We start from the raw sequence: 18730 nt of genomic DNA on the forward strand, positions 1-18730 counted from the left end.
AGACACATATTAATATATGTTTCCATCTAACAATCTACTGAGACATCCTTCTTAGTTTACATACTTATTAGTTTAATTATCTTTGCTAAACTAATCATTTACAGCAACTATTACTAACATATGAATATACAGTGATTATACTATGATACCAAAGAATTAGAATAGTCTGTTTTACAAGGAAATGGGATGAAACTATATAAAGAGAATGGACATAATGGTTAAGGTATTTCATTATAGACAGAAGTTACATTTGATTCTCATTGCCAGAATATGAAATTTAAATAGATTAGAATGACTCATAAGCGCTGACAGACTATTGTGAAAGATTCATTCAAAGATGGTCTTTTAACAAAGCAGACCATCAGTATTGCATGAGCTTTATATGCAATAGTGACGTTATATCAGAAGCAGACAAAGTACATAATTGCTTAGTAGTAAACTTCATACTATGTAACTGATTTGAGATGAGCTTTACTCACACATATAATTAAGTTGATTCACTTAAAGTAGTCTAAATTGTATAGATTACTATGTTTGCTACATTACACACTCCTAGAAATTGATAAAAGATTTTCTGATTGCCCTTTACAGCATTGGCTTATCATCACTGAACTAATATGGAAAATGTAAAAGCAACAAAGGAGCAACCAAGGCAAAAACAGTAACTGAGATAGACAAAGTCACTGAATCCTTTACCATAAAACGATTTATTGAAGCAGAATGAACCATAAAAAGTGGTAAGCGCTTTCGCATAGAGCTTCCTCAGACCAACAATAAACACAAGAATAAAAACATCTTATATAAAAGAATTTGAACATCAGGTCCTCCAATCATGGATGAGTACCAATTAGTCACCAATCAACCCTTAAAAACATAGTACCATAATAACAAACACACAATACAAGGCAGTATGAACAGAAACCATAGGGAGCATATAAACATCTATACATAAATATAAAAAGGTAAACATTTAAAACCTAACAATACAATATATACACAATAAAATCAAATACTATTTCCTGACCCTATGCTTTTTTAACAATGGCTTCAAAGAAGCCCATTCATTCAGGCCACTGCCCCTATCGGCTCTCAAAATAATCATCCAATTGGTCTCCATATGATTGCGAATATCTCCTGCTCTGATAGTGGGTGTTATGATGTCAATGACCCTAAACATGAAGCTGTGTGTCTCACCACACTCTGCAACATGTTTCGATAGAGCATTATGATCAGAATGTACCTGAATACTGTACATATGTTCCCTCATCCTCTCACGTAAGGACCTGTCAGTCTTTCCTACGTAAAAGGACTTACAGTGGACACACTCAGCTAAATAAACCACATTTGTGGTTCTACAATTGGCATCTACATGAAAAGTAAATGCTCTATTTAAATCAGGATGGTTAAAGGTCTCAAAAGTATTAATCAGACCACAGAAGTTACAAGTACCACAGGGGCGGGTCACTCCTGTCCTCATGGCATTGGTACCCAAATCCCTAACTTGACATAACAACCTCTTCAAATTCTTCCTATTCCTGTATAAAAACAAAGGCTTATCACCAACTATACCACCAACCATGGAATCCACTTGCAAGATAGACCAATGCTGCCTGAAGAGCTCAGTGAGTGCTCTATAATCTCGTGTATAAAATAGAGGTATCTTCACAAAGCCCCTTTCAACTGTGAACTGTTCATGGGCACACGACGATATCTCAACAACAGGACCATAATAAGGTGCTGCTGCACCTTCCCTTAGTGATCCTAGATCAGACTAACTATTAGCAATCTCTTCCTTCCTATAACCTCTTGACATAAGTCTTTGTTCCGAAGAACTAATTTCAGTCTGAAAACCCTCAATTGTGGGGTTCAAATGGGATGCTCTAATACCCTGTCTGCGTATCAAGTTACGGAAAATGTAATTGGGGTGCATACTGGTCCTACTGAGTAAAGTGTTCCTAAAACAGGATTTACGGAAAATACCAGTATTAATAATGGACCCTTGTAACTTTTCAATAAATAATTCAAGGAATTCAATGCGTGTCTTGGAGAACTTCATAGTGAAGTTTAAACATTCACATAGGCCATTCATAAAGGTGGAAAAATCATACAAAGCAGCTATAGATCCTCCTCAAAGAAAGAACAAATCATCGACAAACCGTCGATAAAAAAACTACATTAGCTTTAAATTCTTCAGATGGAAACAACACAACATTCTCCCATCGTGCTAGAAACATATTGGTGTAACTATTGGCACAAGAAGTCCCCATAGCTACACCATGTTTCTGAATATAAATGTCTCCATGAAAAGTAAAAATGTTATTCTCTAGTATTATTTCTAAAAAATAACAAATAAGATCAATCTGCTTATCCTGATATTCACTGTTGGCCCTGAGATATTCGCGCACATACCTCAAGCCCATCTCATTTGGAATCATTGTAAAAAGGGACTGAATGTCCATGGTGACAAACACTAAATCATCAACATCAGGTACACCTTGTATACACCCATAAATTTCCAAAAGAAACTGTTAAGAGTCTCTAAGTACGACCTTGTTCATATTGATAATTGGTCTAAGATATTTCTCCACATATATTGATAAAGGTTCCATAACCCACCCAGCACTTGACACAATAGGTCTCATGGGTGGGTTAGACAAGTGTTTATGGACCTTAGGAAGTCCTTGTATTATGGGTAATAATGGATCAGAGACACTCAGAAAATGAAAGGTATCATCAGAAATTAATTTCCCCGAAAATATATCCATGATCGAATTCTGAATATTTGCAATGATTTTACAAACATCCTCTGTAGTGATTCTACTATAATAACTACCATCACTTAGCATCTCCACCATGGCTTCAGTGTAATGTATGCTATTCATCACAACTATTAGTCCTCCCTTATCAGCCGGCCTCACAATAATCTTGGAGTTATCTTGTAAACGCCTCGAGGCTTTCCTCTCATTAAAGGTGAAATTGTGTCTCAACCCCCCTCGGTTAGCTCCTACTCGTTTGTCATAATACTTATAGATATCATCTTCAGTTAGTTTCATATATGCCTCAACTAAAGGATGATTCACAGGAGTGAAAGTACTGAGTTTTTTAAAATAGGGGTAATTACTATCAGACCCTTGGGGCCTCTCATCTATATTGTCATTACTATGATAAAACTAAAACCGCAACATAACATTTCTACAAAATACCTTCAAACCCAAAATTGTGTCAGTCAGCTTGCTATCACAAGATAGAATAAAGGATAGACCCTTACATAACACACTGGACTCATCAGGGTCCAAAGCATAAGATGATATATTTAAAATCAATGACTCGGTAATTTCCCCCACATTTTCTTCAGGATATAATTCTGATTGTATTCCCCTGACAGTTTCCTCTTCTGACGCCCCCTGCTCACTGATCTGGTGCATCTCATCGTTCTGTCCACCCTGACGGGTAGAGGAAAAGGGAACTGAACTAATGTTGATAGTCATGTGAATGCAAAATCTCTGCAATTTGGTTATAGTTATGTGCTAGATATCATTTTTAATAACTAGCTGTTAGTTAATCTATAGAGAAGTTATTGAAATTTACAAAGTTTGTTATAAATTGTATAGACACATTGTGTACATTTCACAAATATTTATTGCCATATTTTAAATAGATGGCTAAACTTGATTGTCATAAAACTTTATTCATATAAACACACACATATATATGTATACATATGCTCATATGAATATTTGCATATGCATTTGGTTTAAATTTTATTGTATAACTTTATTGATTAAATGAGATCTACTCAAGGATCACCTCAATGAATCTAAATGTACGTGACGGAATGATGGTGAAGGATTCACATTAAAACTGTTTTGACCCACTTAATGCTCAATAATAAGACTGATAGTTCAATATCAACACACTGCAATATGTAAATATGTTTATATCTTCTTATTGGGAAGTTTGTTTGTTTATAAATATATATAAAGAAAAGAGAATCCAGTAGTGGTTTATAGATAAAATTAAATATTATTTTTAATTTAGAAACATCTGTAGTATTAATTTAGAACATACGATTAATGCCTCATCATTTAATTACTTACCTTAAGCAACAAAGCTACTAGGAATATAAGTCAACTGAACATTCCATGTGTGTGTAAAGGGTAAGCTAGAAATTAAAAGATACTGTATACACACTTTCTTCTTGAAATTCAAACTATTAGAACAAATTCTTTTGTTTTTTTGTATTTGAGACAATTGATTGGTTAATCAACTTTATAATTTATAATACTACTATATTTAACATAGGTAGCATTGTCGCCTCACAGTAAAACGCTGTCTGGTTCAATTCTCAGCTAGAGCGTCTTCTGCGTGGAGACATGCGTGAATGGGCTTACCTTCGTTGAAGGTTGTGCATCAGGGCTGGTAACTCGGCACGTAAAAATCAACTACCAATCATTAGTGGACCGGAGTTCCGCTGTGGCGACCCCTAGCCAGGAGAAGCCGAAAGACACAAACAAAACTAAATTTAAGATAGTTGTAACAAAGTTACAACTTTTATCTCAATAAGAACATTTCAAAGCCTGGTAAGATAGATAGTAAATGTATAAGTCAATTTATTTATAAATTAGTCGCCTTCTGTATTATGGTTACTTACAGAGCTCAGAAGGAATAGAAAAGGAAGTTAGGAAGGACAGTCTATCGGATCTATTCTTGTCTGTTAGACTAGGAATGTATTGTATTCCATGTTCAGTATGGGTTAAAAGTTACATTAGTTCAAAATTAGTAAATAGGTCATTACTTAATTACCTTTTTAGTTCAAACAAGCTTGATTTAAGCATTTATATATACTCACTTATGAAAGAAGTATGGTTGATTAAGACATCTAAAAATACACTAATTAATACTGAGTTAATGTCACAGGAGGAGATTTATGTATTTAAGAAAATTAATAACACAATTCCTTTTCTTAAAAGAAATCTGATATAGATTTAACAATGGTATCTTTAAATACTAATGGCTTAAATAATCCTAATAAGACATCCAATTTATTAAGATATATAAAAGTAAACAGAGCCCAAGTAATCTTTCTACAAGAAACTAATTTTAAAACCAATGGCAAATTTTCATGGAACCCCAATAAATATATATAACATTAGCCAGTTCTTCTTATAAATTAAAAGACAGAGGAGTAAATATTTTATGTAAAAGAATTCATGAACTCCAAAAGTCACATATAAATATGAAGACAGGGATGGACTTATAGCTATTGTTATATTAAAATTTAATAATAGAATGTGGACCTTAGTAAACTTATATTGGTTTCCAAGTATGGGGGTAGGAACAGCCAAGAAACACTTAGATCTCATTACAAAAATTTCAGGAGGTAACAATAATAGTTTGTTGTTCATTTGTGTGGAATACAGTGGTGATGCGTGTTGCTCTCTGGTCATGTTTGTTAGTGAGTGGTAGGCCACCAATCTGGCTCAGTACTTGCATCTCTCACATATAGATAGAGACAAGCTAATTAATTATTCATTGTCTGTGAGCATCACTCACTTGTTATACTGCCTGAGTATACCAAGTGCTATGAAGATGGCAACTGAAGGTGGACAAGCTGGTTGGCTTTTCATTTAATCCAGAAATACAGCCGTTTATTTTATTTTGTTTTATTTATTTATTTATTTATTTATTTATTTAAGAGGGTTTTTTTAAATGTATAAGAGTGGAAAAAGTAATAAAAGTAAGATGAAGAAGAATATACCCCAGTTATCTAAGATAGCACTGGGTTCAAATCTAATCGGGAGGCAGTGTGGGAATACAGCTGCAGTCCCTTGTTGGGTATGGGAATGACTAGGTTTGTTCATAGAGAAGTTGACACTGGAAGAGCCTGTATCTGTCTTACCCAGGAAGGGAAAACAAATGAACCAATAGAAAATTAGCCAGGAATTTAGCCAAAATGCCTACTTTCAGAATACAACAGCAGTTTAATGCTCTGTGACAGAACCTCAACCACTAGTTCTTAATAATAGGCCACTGTATAAACACAAAAAAATAGTTTTTTAACCAAACAGTAAAAAAGTACAGTAAAACTGTTTAAAATACCACTTAAAGTATGTAATACACTAGGCAACTATACGTGCAGCAAAAAACTGCATATTACTAGTTGCCCAACACAATGCATCTGAAATTCTCCAGGTGCAACTAACACTAGGTAAGACTGCAATCCAAATTGTAGCTTGCTACAGATACACCACCATGCCCCAAGATTCTCACTACAACTTTCTAAACATACTGGAAGATATTAAGATACAACCAAACACCATAATACTGGGTGATTTCAACTACCCTGCCATTAATTGGGAAAACTACTTGGGTACCAACTCCTTTTCACAACGGTTCTTGGAATTCATAAATTCCAATGCCCTGGATCAACTAATCCATTGTCCTACCAGGGGAGCCAATATCCTAGACCTGGTCATTACCAACATGGGAGATAGATGCTCCACACCAGTAGTCACCTCCTCATTGGTCAGGTCTGACCATAAGAAAATCACCTTTGACATCCACATCCCACCCCCACCCCCCAGTAAGGAAACCTCCTTAAAAAACTTCTCCAAAGCCAACTTCATGCTACTGAAGTCAGAAGTGACACACTTCACAACACCCACGCAGACGGGATCTGGAAGTTCGACTGCAGAATTCTACACTAAGGCACTGTACAAGCACATCCACTCGTGCATGAATCGTGCCATCCCAAATAGAACCAAGATGCTCTTTTCCAAAAAAAGGAAGCCAATCTATAAACAAATTATACAACAGAAGGAAGAAACTGTTGCAGAAAAGAGGAAAATCCCAGGATGCAAAAAACTCCCTCACCAGCCTCAGTAAGAAGCTGAGATCCCTCATAAAATCCTCAAAAGCTAGTTACGAAAATAAAATTGCCAAAGATTCCAAAGACAACCACAAGGCATTTTATAGTTATGTCAAGAATCTAAATGTCAATGCTCAGATCTGCTCTGAGCTACAGCAGAATGGCATTAAATATACTGATCCCAAGGATATTGCCAATATCCTGGCAGATCAATTTAGTGCCAACTTCACCCCCCTCTCACCCCCTAAACGGCCCATCTCAATACCAAAAGATTACCAAATTCCAATAATCACGGCCACACAGGTAGAAACCGCACTCTCCAAAGCTAAGAATACAGTATTCATGGGACCAGATGACATCCCAGGCTGTGTACTACATGAACCACAAAATGAACTGGCACCTCACCTAAGTGTCATGTTTAATCATAGCCTCAACTCAGGCTTTGTGCCCACTGAGTGGTGCACAGCTACAGTTATCCCGCTCCACAAGGGAGGATCCACCTTGGATCCCAGGAACTACCGTCCCATCAGTCTGACAACCCTGATCTGCAAGGGCATGGAACACATTATCATGGAACTTATAAACAAAGACATTGGCAGCCTTCAAACACTGGACCCCACCCAGTTTGGGTTTGTGAAGGGCCGATCTTGTCTCCTGAATCTGACTGACTTCTTCGAATCAGTCTCCAGAGCTGTGGGTGAGGGTAAGGTGGTCCACACAGCCTATCTAGACCTTGCCAAGGCCTTCGACACCATCCCCCACTCTGGAATCATAGATAAACTTACTAAGCTGGGCATAAATCCCTACATCACTCGATGGGTTGCCAACTGGCTTACTGACAGAACCCAGACTGAAAAAGTAGCCGACTCCAAATCCAGCTCCAGACAAGTGACAAGTGGAGTACCTCAGGCTACAGTCCTGGGACCACTCTTGTTTGGCATCTACTTCTCTGAAGTACAGGCCAACACTAAGGGACTCCGGCTAACAAAGTTTGCAGATGACTGCAAACTGGAAGCCATTACCGAATCCCCAAATGATGTGGATATTCTAAAAAAAAAGCCTTACAGAAACAGATGCCTGGTACCAGAGCCATGGGTTCAAGCTTAATGCCAAGAAATGTATAGTTATCCCCTTTGGAAAAAAAACATACCCATGAATTACCACATAGGTGGCAGGACGCTAAACATCGAAAGTGTGATGAGAGACTTAGGGACACAGGTGGACAGTGGTCTCACTTTCGATAACCACATCGCCACAACAGTCAGGAAATCCTTCTATGTGGCACACCTCATCACTAAGGGCTTTTCATCCAGAAAAAAGGAGGTCATTGTCCCACTGTACTCATCCCTCATTAGACCCATTATAGAGTATAATGCCCCGTTCGGTATGTACCTCACAAGACATCTGCAACAGCTGGAAAGGCCACAGAAATACCGCACTAAAAGAATCACAGGCCTAAAGCAGATGCCATATGCTGACCGTCTAAAAAAACTCCAGCTATACTCTGTGGCATATCATCTACTCAGAGGCGATCTCTGCTTAACATACAAGGCCATGTCAAACCCTGAGCTGTTGGACATGCTCCACTTAAAGAAATCCCAATCCCTCAGAGCCACACGCTCCAGGGATCTAAACCTTGTCATCACAATGAACAAAACACGCAGGAGGGATAGGTTCCTGACCCAGAGACACCCCATACTCTGGAATAGACTGCCCATACATGTCAAGCAGAGCGCCTCATTGGCCCTCTTCAAAAGGAACCTTGATGATTGGATGGGAGATAGAAAATTCACCCCGGGGATCATGTCAGTCGCCCTGTTAGACAGGGGCTCAGAGAAATAAATATTGTGGGAAGAAATATCCAGGGAATTGTTATGGCTAGGCTTGCATAGGCCCTAGGGCCGATAGCCTAGTACCAACCTATGAACCTATGAACTACTGTTTAGATAGGGAATCAGCTCTGTAATGTCAGGCCATGTGCTCTGTGCTTGGTCTGCTGAAGGATTTAAATTAAGATGACAAGCAGGATGACCCTTGGATATGTAGTATGTGAATACATACACTCAAACACATACGTGCATGTACATAAATAATTATAAAAATCCACATTTTTAATACTTCTACTTCAAAAAATGAAAATTCTGACATGAAGCAAATTCTGCTTAAGACATAACTTGTTTAGATGTGTTTGTCACAGATTTTTTTTTTTTTGCAGTCAGTTATGTTCCAGAGTAAACCATATCAGACCTTGAGCACAGTTTATTTTAAGAAGGATTGAAATGTAACTAAAAACTCCTTACAAGGATTAGAAAAAGAATTACTAGGGTAATTACTGTAACACAGCAGCAAAATGCTTTCTCATGAAACTCAACTTACCTTTCTCAGTCTCATTGCATGCAATTCCTGTAAAACCTTCTGGACATAAGCAGAAAAATGGCAAATTGTCAATTTCTGTAAGGCAGGTTCCTCCATTTTGACACACATTTACCGCACAAAAGTCACCTATAAACAAAATTAATAACACAACATTTAGTTAGAAACACATAGAATACTTCCCAACAATATTAATCCTGGTGCTTATGTGATACACATCAACATATAACTATATAATTGAACTTCATCACATCACAGTTATGTGTATTATGGTGTCTGGGCAGTGGTCCGTTATTCCACTGCTCTTACTCTAAAAAGTGGCTATTTTATGCTTTATTGTTATTTGGACAAAATGTATTATGATTTATAACTTGTTAGCCTAGCATGTTGTGCTAAAGGATATAATGTATAAACTTTCACGCTGATCTTTCCTCTGACTGGACAGCCCATACAAGAATTGATTTTTAAGTATTTTTCATCATTTATTAGAAAATTGAATTGATAACAAACAGACACATTAACAGTGAACAGTGAGAATAAAACAATGGTTGGTAAAATACTGTTTTTTCAGTATAAGAGCTTATTAAATATAAAGAATCAACATTACATGCGACAAAGGTTGGGTTAACAAACAAATACATGACAACAAACTACTAAAACAGAACCAAAGGTAGTAACTCTCAATCATCAACTATGTGCAGATTTAGCACCAAGAGTTGAACAGGTAAAAGAAAATGGTACATAGAAGGTACATATGAAGATGGAACAGGCAGTATAAAAAGAAGGGGGATATAAAGTGATGGATCAGACAAAAAGGGTAGTTTATGGAATAACAGACCAATTAACAGAAAATTAAATACAGCAATCAATAGTCTAATTAGTGGACCAATTAATAAAATAATTAATGAAAGGATTAATAATCATATTAACTGAAGGTTAATTAAGCAGTGGATTGATTTAAGGGTTAGTTAAGAAACTGATTAAAAGAATGGCTACAGAGAGAGAGAGTCTATAAATATATAACGAGACTTGAAATAGATAAAGTCTCCATTTGACTGGCAGGGGTTTTAAATCCTGGGATAGACCCACCCAAAAAGTGGCTTGCAGACATCGAAGAGCTGTTTGCAGGATACTACTAATCCAAGAAATTGTAGCAGACCAAAGCTTATAGATCAAAGGACAGTCCCAGAATTTATATAGACTAGGTTTGATAAACCACAGCCTTGACATAGAATGTCTTTAGCAAACCCTTAGGATACACTGGAGGCCAGGTCCCAGTAACCCTGGTGAATAATGAAAATTGTTTTCCCAAAAGCATATGGGTGGTACAGTGGAGCAGCGGTTAATGCTGTCACCCCACACCAAGAGGTTTTCTGGTTCGATTCTCAGCTGGAGTGCCTTCTGTGCGGAGTCTGCATGTCCTCCCTGCGTTCACATGGATTTCCTCCAGGTACTTCAGTTTCCTCCCACATTCCAAAGGCACACATCTGGAGCATTTCCCCTTAGGCTCCTGCTGAAAATAGGCTCTGTCCTAGTCAGACTTTCCCAGTCAACAAATGTTAAATAAATAAAATAAATATGGAACCCTCGTCAAAGTAATCTGATATCTTTCACAACCTGTGTAACCAATTTGGCAGAGTTACAAATGCCAGTGTTAGAGAACCTGGTGTTGACTAAGGCTAGAGTATCAGCTTTATGGGTAGTGCTTATTATGTTAGAAATTTATGATGCTCTGTATCCATTTATAATGGGTGCCTGACACACCAATCCATGACTTAATTGTGAAGCGGGATAGATTTAAATGATCTATGTGATAGGAAGGGAGATTTATAAATCATAAATATCAGTCTTAATTAGATTCAAAAGGATGTCCTGAGTTGACTTCAAAGGATTGGGAAACATGTTGCCCATTTATTTCTGTATTAAGATCTGTGAACCATTGTATACCTAGCCAGTTCCAATCTTGTACAATAATAGGAGAATCTACCAACAAAACGTAAAGATTTCCCCACAGGGAGATCGCAGAACCCCCCCCCATATGTCCAGCCATGCAAGTGTCATGGATAAGGCCTCAAGGCTAAAAGAGCTTGCACAATGGAATGCCATTGTTTGAGATACTTGGGGATAAACTTTGGGTATAGACTAAGCCCTAAGATTACATACAATTTAAAATCTTCTAGTGAAAACAGCTGGGAGAGTATGAATGACTTGGCATAGTTTCCCCATTCATGAATCCATAGGCTAGATTCATGAATAGGTTAACATAAACCACTCAGTTTACTCTCTTTCTATGTCTGACCTAAATAAAGGCATCAACCAAATTAATGATTTTCTTCCACCAAAGTATCAGATGAAAGACAGCAACAGGGGAATGAACATTTTCACTGCTGAAATACCACCCATCAGGGAGAGGCATAAACGCCTCCATATATGGACGCATAGGAAGGATTTATCCCAGACATCTCTGAGGTTAATTTGAATTATGGTTTTAATATCTGTATTAAGTTTGATACCCAAATACCAAGGGTATTGTTTAACCCATCTGATGGTAGAAGGTGTATAAGAGAGACTCATACCATATGCCATGAGGTTAAATGGGAAAAGCTTGGTTTTACACAGGGTTGAGTTTTAATCCTGATACATTTCCAAAATACTCCAACAACTAACTAATCAACAATGAGTCTGTGGAAGAAAATCACACCATCATCTGTGAACCACAAGGCAACCATATGGATACTGTGAAGACAGCAGCCTGATATTCTGTGGCAAAGATTTAGCAGACTGTTCAGAGGCTCAACAGCTAGCAAGAAAATAAACAGGGACAGGGAACAACCTTGATCAGTCCCATATTTAATGGAAAAAGGCTAGAGGAACAGGCCATCAGTCAGGGTACATGCTAGGGGGACTAATAAAGAGCTCTGACAGTGTCCACGAATTCAATTGAAAATTGAATGGCTTGCATAACCTTCCACAATGGAATTGAATGCCTTTTCAAAATCCACAAAGAAAGCTGAAACTGGCTCAGGATTAAATTTTAGCCCTTGAAAATGAAGTAGAAAAGTGTGCAAATAGTCCAAACTATTTCTGCCATTAATAAAACCAATCTGATTATCCAAAATAATCTCATGTAGGACAGCTTTAGGCACTTAGCAAGATGTTTTGCATATAATTTCATGTCAACATTGATAAGAGAAAAGGGCCTAAAGTTAGAAGGTTGTGTATTATCCTTAACAGGTTTGAGCAAAACAGTAATAATAGATGTGTTAGTTGAGCCATTTATGGCTTGGGTACCTTGATAGGCATGAAACAAACAAAATGATACTGGGGCAAGAGGCTCCTTTAAGACTTGATAAAGTTTAGTATTAAGACTGTCTGGGCCTGGAGCTTCACCCTTTTTAATGGCAGAGATAGCCCATCATACTTCCTGCTCAGAGATAGGGTAAGCAAGTAATGCCTTTTGTGCAGAAGATAAAGCAGGTAAATTGTCTTGTTTCAGCAAAATTTATTAAAAAAAACATCATATTGATAAGATTCAACATTGGTACACCATTTATAGGCATATTGATAAAATTCAACAAATAGAAGGATTATATCTTTAGGGAAAGTAAGCAGTTAGTCAGAGGGGAGCATCTACCTCCAGGAATAATAACCAATCTTCTGCGCACCTGTAATCTATAAGCCAACAAATTTACCAGGTCTGTTCCCTTCTGCCCATGCCTGGGACACTGCCCTCTCCAAAAATAGTTTTGATCTGTTCTCGACCTTAACATTGTATTTTTGGTGAACTAATTTGCATTCCCTTAGGGTTAAAGTGTTTGTAAAGCCCTCTTTCTTACATTTATACCAAAATTGCTGAACCTGCTTTTCGCAGGCCTCTATTTTATCCTGTAACAACTGTAAACATATCTGCTTAGCACCCTTACAGATGATTTAAAGTTCATACTTAAATGAGTCCCACCAGGTATAAATTGTGTGTTGGCCAGTAGATTAAGAACCAAATACTGCTCAACGTCTGTGGTAATATGGCATATGAATAATTAATCTTGTAAGATTAAGGATTCCATTCACCAGCTTTTCCTACAAGATGGGAAAGTTTGTCCTTCCAACTTCAGAGTAACAGCCATGTGGTCTGCATTGGGGGATGGAATGATATCTGCATCTATGGCACAGTGGAACAGGTGAGCTGACCTTAAAAAAATAATTAATTCTACTGCCAGCAAGACCCCCTGGGGTAGTATAAATGACAGTATCTTGTAGTTTTCAAACTCTCCAAAAGTCCACTAAGGCTAAGCTGGTGCATGTTGTGAAAAAGGGAGATACTGCCAGCAAAGCTATCTGGAATTTTATAAATAATAATATATCATTTGTGAATATCAACATGATCTATATACGATGCTTTTGTTACAAATTTATAAGAACTGTATGTCATGGGTATATCAAATTGCTGGTACAGAAGTGTGTGTTAAAAAAAGTATTTTGGAAAGTACTGAGATTAAAGATGTATCCACAGTGTGCCCTGCTGGAAGAGAACAGGAATGTACATACACTTTTGTAACTGTTTAAATGTATGTATTTTAACAGTGGAAATTGGAATACAGGAGTTTAACTTCAGAAAAACAGCTGAAATTAAATTACTTTATGGCAGCTAGAGACAGAATGTCTATAGTAGGAAGCTCTCTGTATTGTTTTTAAGGTGAAATAATTACTAGTTTTAAATGCAAAGGAATGCGATTATTTTACGACTTTCAGCATCTGTCAAAGATCCAAAGTTTATGTATTTTCGCAGGTAGATGCTAAATACTGCCAGATTCCAGCAGTGGGGGTTTCACCTGGGATAGTCAGATGACAAAAAATGATGTCATTTTGCAAGCTATCCCAGCAGTAATATTTGAAATATTAATCTGAGAGGTCTTTTAGAGAGACACAGCATGCTGTATTCCATCTTGGACCTGACAATAACAAGTAGAAGGTCCATTCACCACATCTACCTTGCTCTTAAGTAAGTTAACTAGGGTATAGTAATTCTCTTAGATTCCGTCAGGAATATAGCGAAGCATAGTTTAGATTTTTTTTTTATTTATTTGAGACAGTCCTGCAATGTTGTTTTAAATATTTCCTGTGGTTTTGAATTCTGATGTCACTATGAATAGATACTGAGTATTGTCTTGTTCTTTTATTATTTATTATTAAATATATTTAAACGTTTCATTGTGGCTGATCTTTGTGAGACATATTTAAGTTCTGAGATTACTTGCATATTTATTTGGTAAAACTGTATGGGCCACTCCTTATAGCCTTGCTCTTGGTCAAACTACCATTTGTGTTAATATTAATATTGCACAGTAAGACTGAACACCCTTTGTTAAGGGCCTTAAAGTAGCTGATAATGAGTTGACTGGTGGCAGTGATAACTACCTTATATTCTGGGCAAAGGGGGAGCATAACTAGTAAATCTGTGTCAGCCTTTCCCAGGTGTGTGTGTGTGTGTGTGTGTGTGTGTGTGTGTGTGTGTGTGTGTGTGTGTGTGTAAATCAAATCTCAAATGGTGTGTGTGTCAGCTACTTGGGCAGTGGCATGAAGCAATGCTTGGACAGAGAGGGTGTTGGAGGTCTTGGCTTGGCCATTCAGCTGATATCTCAACTCTATAGCTGTGCCAGTGGGGAGTCTTAATGGGTATCTGGAGAAAGAGGGAGAAACCAGCCCAGGACTGACTGTGGTCTCTGTGCTCTTAGGGGAAATTGCACTTGAGGAAGAGAACTGCATCTGGAAATACTGTGTGTAACGTGTCATCCTCCCAGCGTACGCTCCCCACTGTTGCTAGTGGTGAGGATTGAGGCTCCTTGATTACTGGTCCAGTGGTGGGTCATCACACATGCCTCTAATTATCATTTGTGATTTAACATGCCTATCACTACACTGGCTATTTCTATCCCTAATGGAGTCTGGGGTGACATTAAAGTCTCCTGCCAAAATTATCCTTTGATGATTTCCCTCAGTAGTTTCCACTGCATTGAATAGCTCTGTAAAATGCAGGATTATACACAAATGCAGATTTATACACAGTATAAAGTAATAAATGGAACTTAAGATCTGGAGGCCTTCTGAAGAAGAAAAAATCCCTAGTCCCCATTGTCCATGCTTGTCCAAGTAAAAGTTTCTAGTTCAAGGAAAGTGATACACTGATTAAAGCCCCTGTTTTAGATTTACAATCAAAGTTATTCAGAAGTTACCCATGCAAGAAAGATGACAGCACCCCGTGCATGTTTTTTTTTTTTTTGTGATTTTACATTCCTGAAAGAAAAAATATCAAACTTTCCATTTTTAACAAATGTTTGATTGCTTTCCTTTTCCACAGAGAGGATAACCCCATCACATTTAAAGTTAATACATTCAGCAAATAGGGTGCACTGCAATAATAGTGAATTGATGTCAGCAGAGAAACACTAAGAAGAGAAAACAACTTCACCCAAAAAAAGGGAAAAAAGAAACACAGACAGGTTATGATCACCCAAAATGTTATCAGTTAGCAATAGAAGCCATGCTGTTGTCGCATTCTTGTGATGCCACATACCAACATGTATTAAAAAGCAAAACAAGAAAAACAAACAACCGTAACATATGAATTGCTATAAGAACACTGAAGAAAATATGCTATAACAAAATTTTGACCCTAATAGGATCAATAATGAGGTAGTCAGTATTATACTAACTAGTATTTAGATGGTCCACACTGTACTGCTAGTAAGATAAAGAACAATACCATAGCATGCCCTCAGTGTGATCTCAAGTACCATTTTTTTGTGTTTGAGAGTGGTTTAGGGATGAAGTTTTTAGGTTTTAAGTAATTATCTATTTCCACTTTCCCAATAAAAGATGTAGCTGTGGACTTAGAAAGAGGCTGCTTCTGAGTGAGGCATACTGATGCATTTTGAACTGTTTCCTTTGCTCTCTCAGGTGGTAGGACATCTGTCCCTACTTCCATAGACTCAGCAAAGAGCTGCTTAGCTGCCTGCTTTCTCAGTCTCATCGGACTATAGACTGGCAGAGTAGGAGTAGAGGTGATGTCACTAGAGATGTCATTAGAATGGTTTTCAGAGTCTGCAGTGATTGCAAAAAAGTTTAGCAGGCCACTAAGGCTTCTGAAGCGCTTCAGACAGGTCAGCAAGGAGTTGGTACTGGGGATCTAGGCACTTGCGTAGGATTAGTTTCATTATCTATTGCTGCACGAAGTCAATAGGATTGCAAAAAAGTCATTTTTGCCTCTGGCGAGGTAAAGAACATAAGTTGTTTTACCCCATTTAACTTATTAATACACAGCTTGCATTCCTGAGCATTTTCTGAAAAAGATAAACTTAAAAAGCATAAGACAGATAAAAGTAAATACTTTGTAGACAGTAAAAGATATTACAACTGCACAAATAGCAATGTTATCAGTAAGAAGCATTCTGTACAGTGAAAAGAAATTCCTCTATGAGTGCATCTTTATTAGAGAAATAAGAAAACAAATGCTTAATTGTATAATTAGCAATATAAATAACTGAATAATACTGAAGATGTGCAAAGTACATTGCAAATATCAAATATAGGTTTACTTAATAACATCTAACGTTTCACCTGATGCCATGCAACAGTTTATAAATCACTTGATAATATCTATCTATATCTATCTATATACATATATATATATATATATATATATATATATATATATATATATATGTATATAAAATCACCATCCCCCTTTTTCCTATTCCTACATGGGGTCAGAGTGTCATATCAGTTGTCCCCATCTGTCTCAATTCAGTGCCACTCTCCTACCTTCTTCGACAGTCATGTCTGACTGTCATAGGTCTTGTCTCATATAATCCATTCATCTCTTCGCTGGATGCCTTCATTTCCTCCTACCTTCTTCCTGTCTGTCCCAACTCTTCTTCACCAAATTGTCTTCTGCTTTCCTGTACAGTAATCTGTTCTTTTTACAATTGGAGCTACTTGGCTTCTGTTCTAATGTCCTCATTTCTTCATCTGTCCCATAGTGTGCATCCTACCACCTGACTAAGGCACTTCATCTTCATCATCTCTGGCCTCCTCAACTGTTCTGTATTAAATGTCCAGGATTCTGTATCATACAGTAGTACTGGCCACACCACTGTTTTGTACACCTTACTTTTTGGCTTCTTTGGCATTCCTCTGTTACATACTACCCCTGCCATTCTGTGCCATTTTGCTGCAGATCTTCTGATTCTAGATCTGACCACCTCATTCAGCCTGCCCTTCTCCTCAAACACCCCTCCCAGATATTTAAAGCTGTTAAACTATACCATTATTTCCCCTTCTATATCATTTTACACCTTCTTCTGAGTTCCCCATTTGCTGACATTACAACTGTCTTATCTGAACTCAGTTTCATACTGTGTGCTTTCAGTTTTGCATTCCATTCCCCTTTCATTTGCTGAAGTTCTTGTTCAGTGTCTGCCTGTAATGCCACACCATCTGTATACAGCAACTAACCTGTTTGCTAATGAAGTCCATCACCAGTATGAGCACCAGTGGACTCAGAGATGACCACTGATGCACACCCACTCCCACTGGGAACTCCTCTATGAGTCTAAACACTGTTTATACTTCTGTTATTGTGTCCTTGTATATAGCCTGCAGTAATTTTACCAATGCTTCTGGGACTTCAAACCATTGCATGACTGCCAAAGTCAGCTTTCTTGAGACCTTGCCATATGCTTTCTCCAAAAATAGGAACACCCAGTTGGACTCTTCCCTCATCCCTAGCTTCTTTTCAACTACCTGTATCACTGCAAACATCAAGTTGTTTGTGCTACATCCTGATCTGTGCTAAAACCACTCATCTCCAATCTTATGTTCTACTGCTCTGTGTATTCATTTGTCAGTCACTATCTCCTGAGATTTCATGCAATGTGACAGATGTGTCATACCTCCATACTGCCCACAGTTGTAAATGTCCCCTTAGGAACATTGGCATTAAAATGCTTATTCTCCAGTCATCTAGGATATGGCTTTTTCGCCATATCACTGGAGCCATTTCTTCCCTAACTCACCAAACACCTTGACCATATCTGCTGTGCCTTCATCTCAGCCTGCTGCTTTCCTGGACTTCATTGTCTATTCATACTTACAGAACTTATGTTACCAAAAAAACACTCTGGTCAAAATCACACCTGTCAACCAATTACAATCGAAAGGAAAAAAAATGAAAAAATATATGAATTGAAGATCACATGCAAAGCAGAAAAATGCAAAACTCTGAAATCAAGGATTCCAAAAGGCTGGTTTCACAGCACAACAGTAAACATTAGTGTTCATATATGTGTAGTAAGTTTTACTGTTGTGCTGTGCCCTACACTTACATTCAATAAGTAAATGGTGCCAGCAGACCATATATTCACAAGAAATAACAGTAAAACCAGATATGTTTTGCAGGGGGATGTCAAACTTCCTGTACCCCCATCCGATATC

The 18730-nt window shown here is 37.5% G+C and overlaps 1 protein-coding gene across 2 annotated transcripts in view; it reads right to left on the reverse strand.

The window, feature by feature from the left end:
• MFGE8 (milk fat globule EGF and factor V/VIII domain containing) overlaps positions 1 to 18730 on the reverse strand; it is an 873429-nt gene that overhangs the window by 713934 nt on the left and 140765 nt on the right. For both annotated transcript variants that reach the window (XM_044078195.1, XM_044078194.1), the window contains exon 3: positions 9245 to 9370. In XM_044078195.1, coding sequence (XP_043934130.1) covers positions 9245 to 9370 — 126 coding nt within the window. The remainder of the gene's footprint in view (positions 1 to 9244; positions 9371 to 18730) is intronic.

Source organism: Protopterus annectens, chromosome 7.part0 (genome assembly GCF_019279795.1).
Source record: "Protopterus annectens isolate FY-2018-M chromosome 7.part0, PAN1.0, whole genome shotgun sequence".
NCBI lineage: Eukaryota > Metazoa > Chordata > Ceratodontiformes > Protopteridae > Protopterus > Protopterus annectens.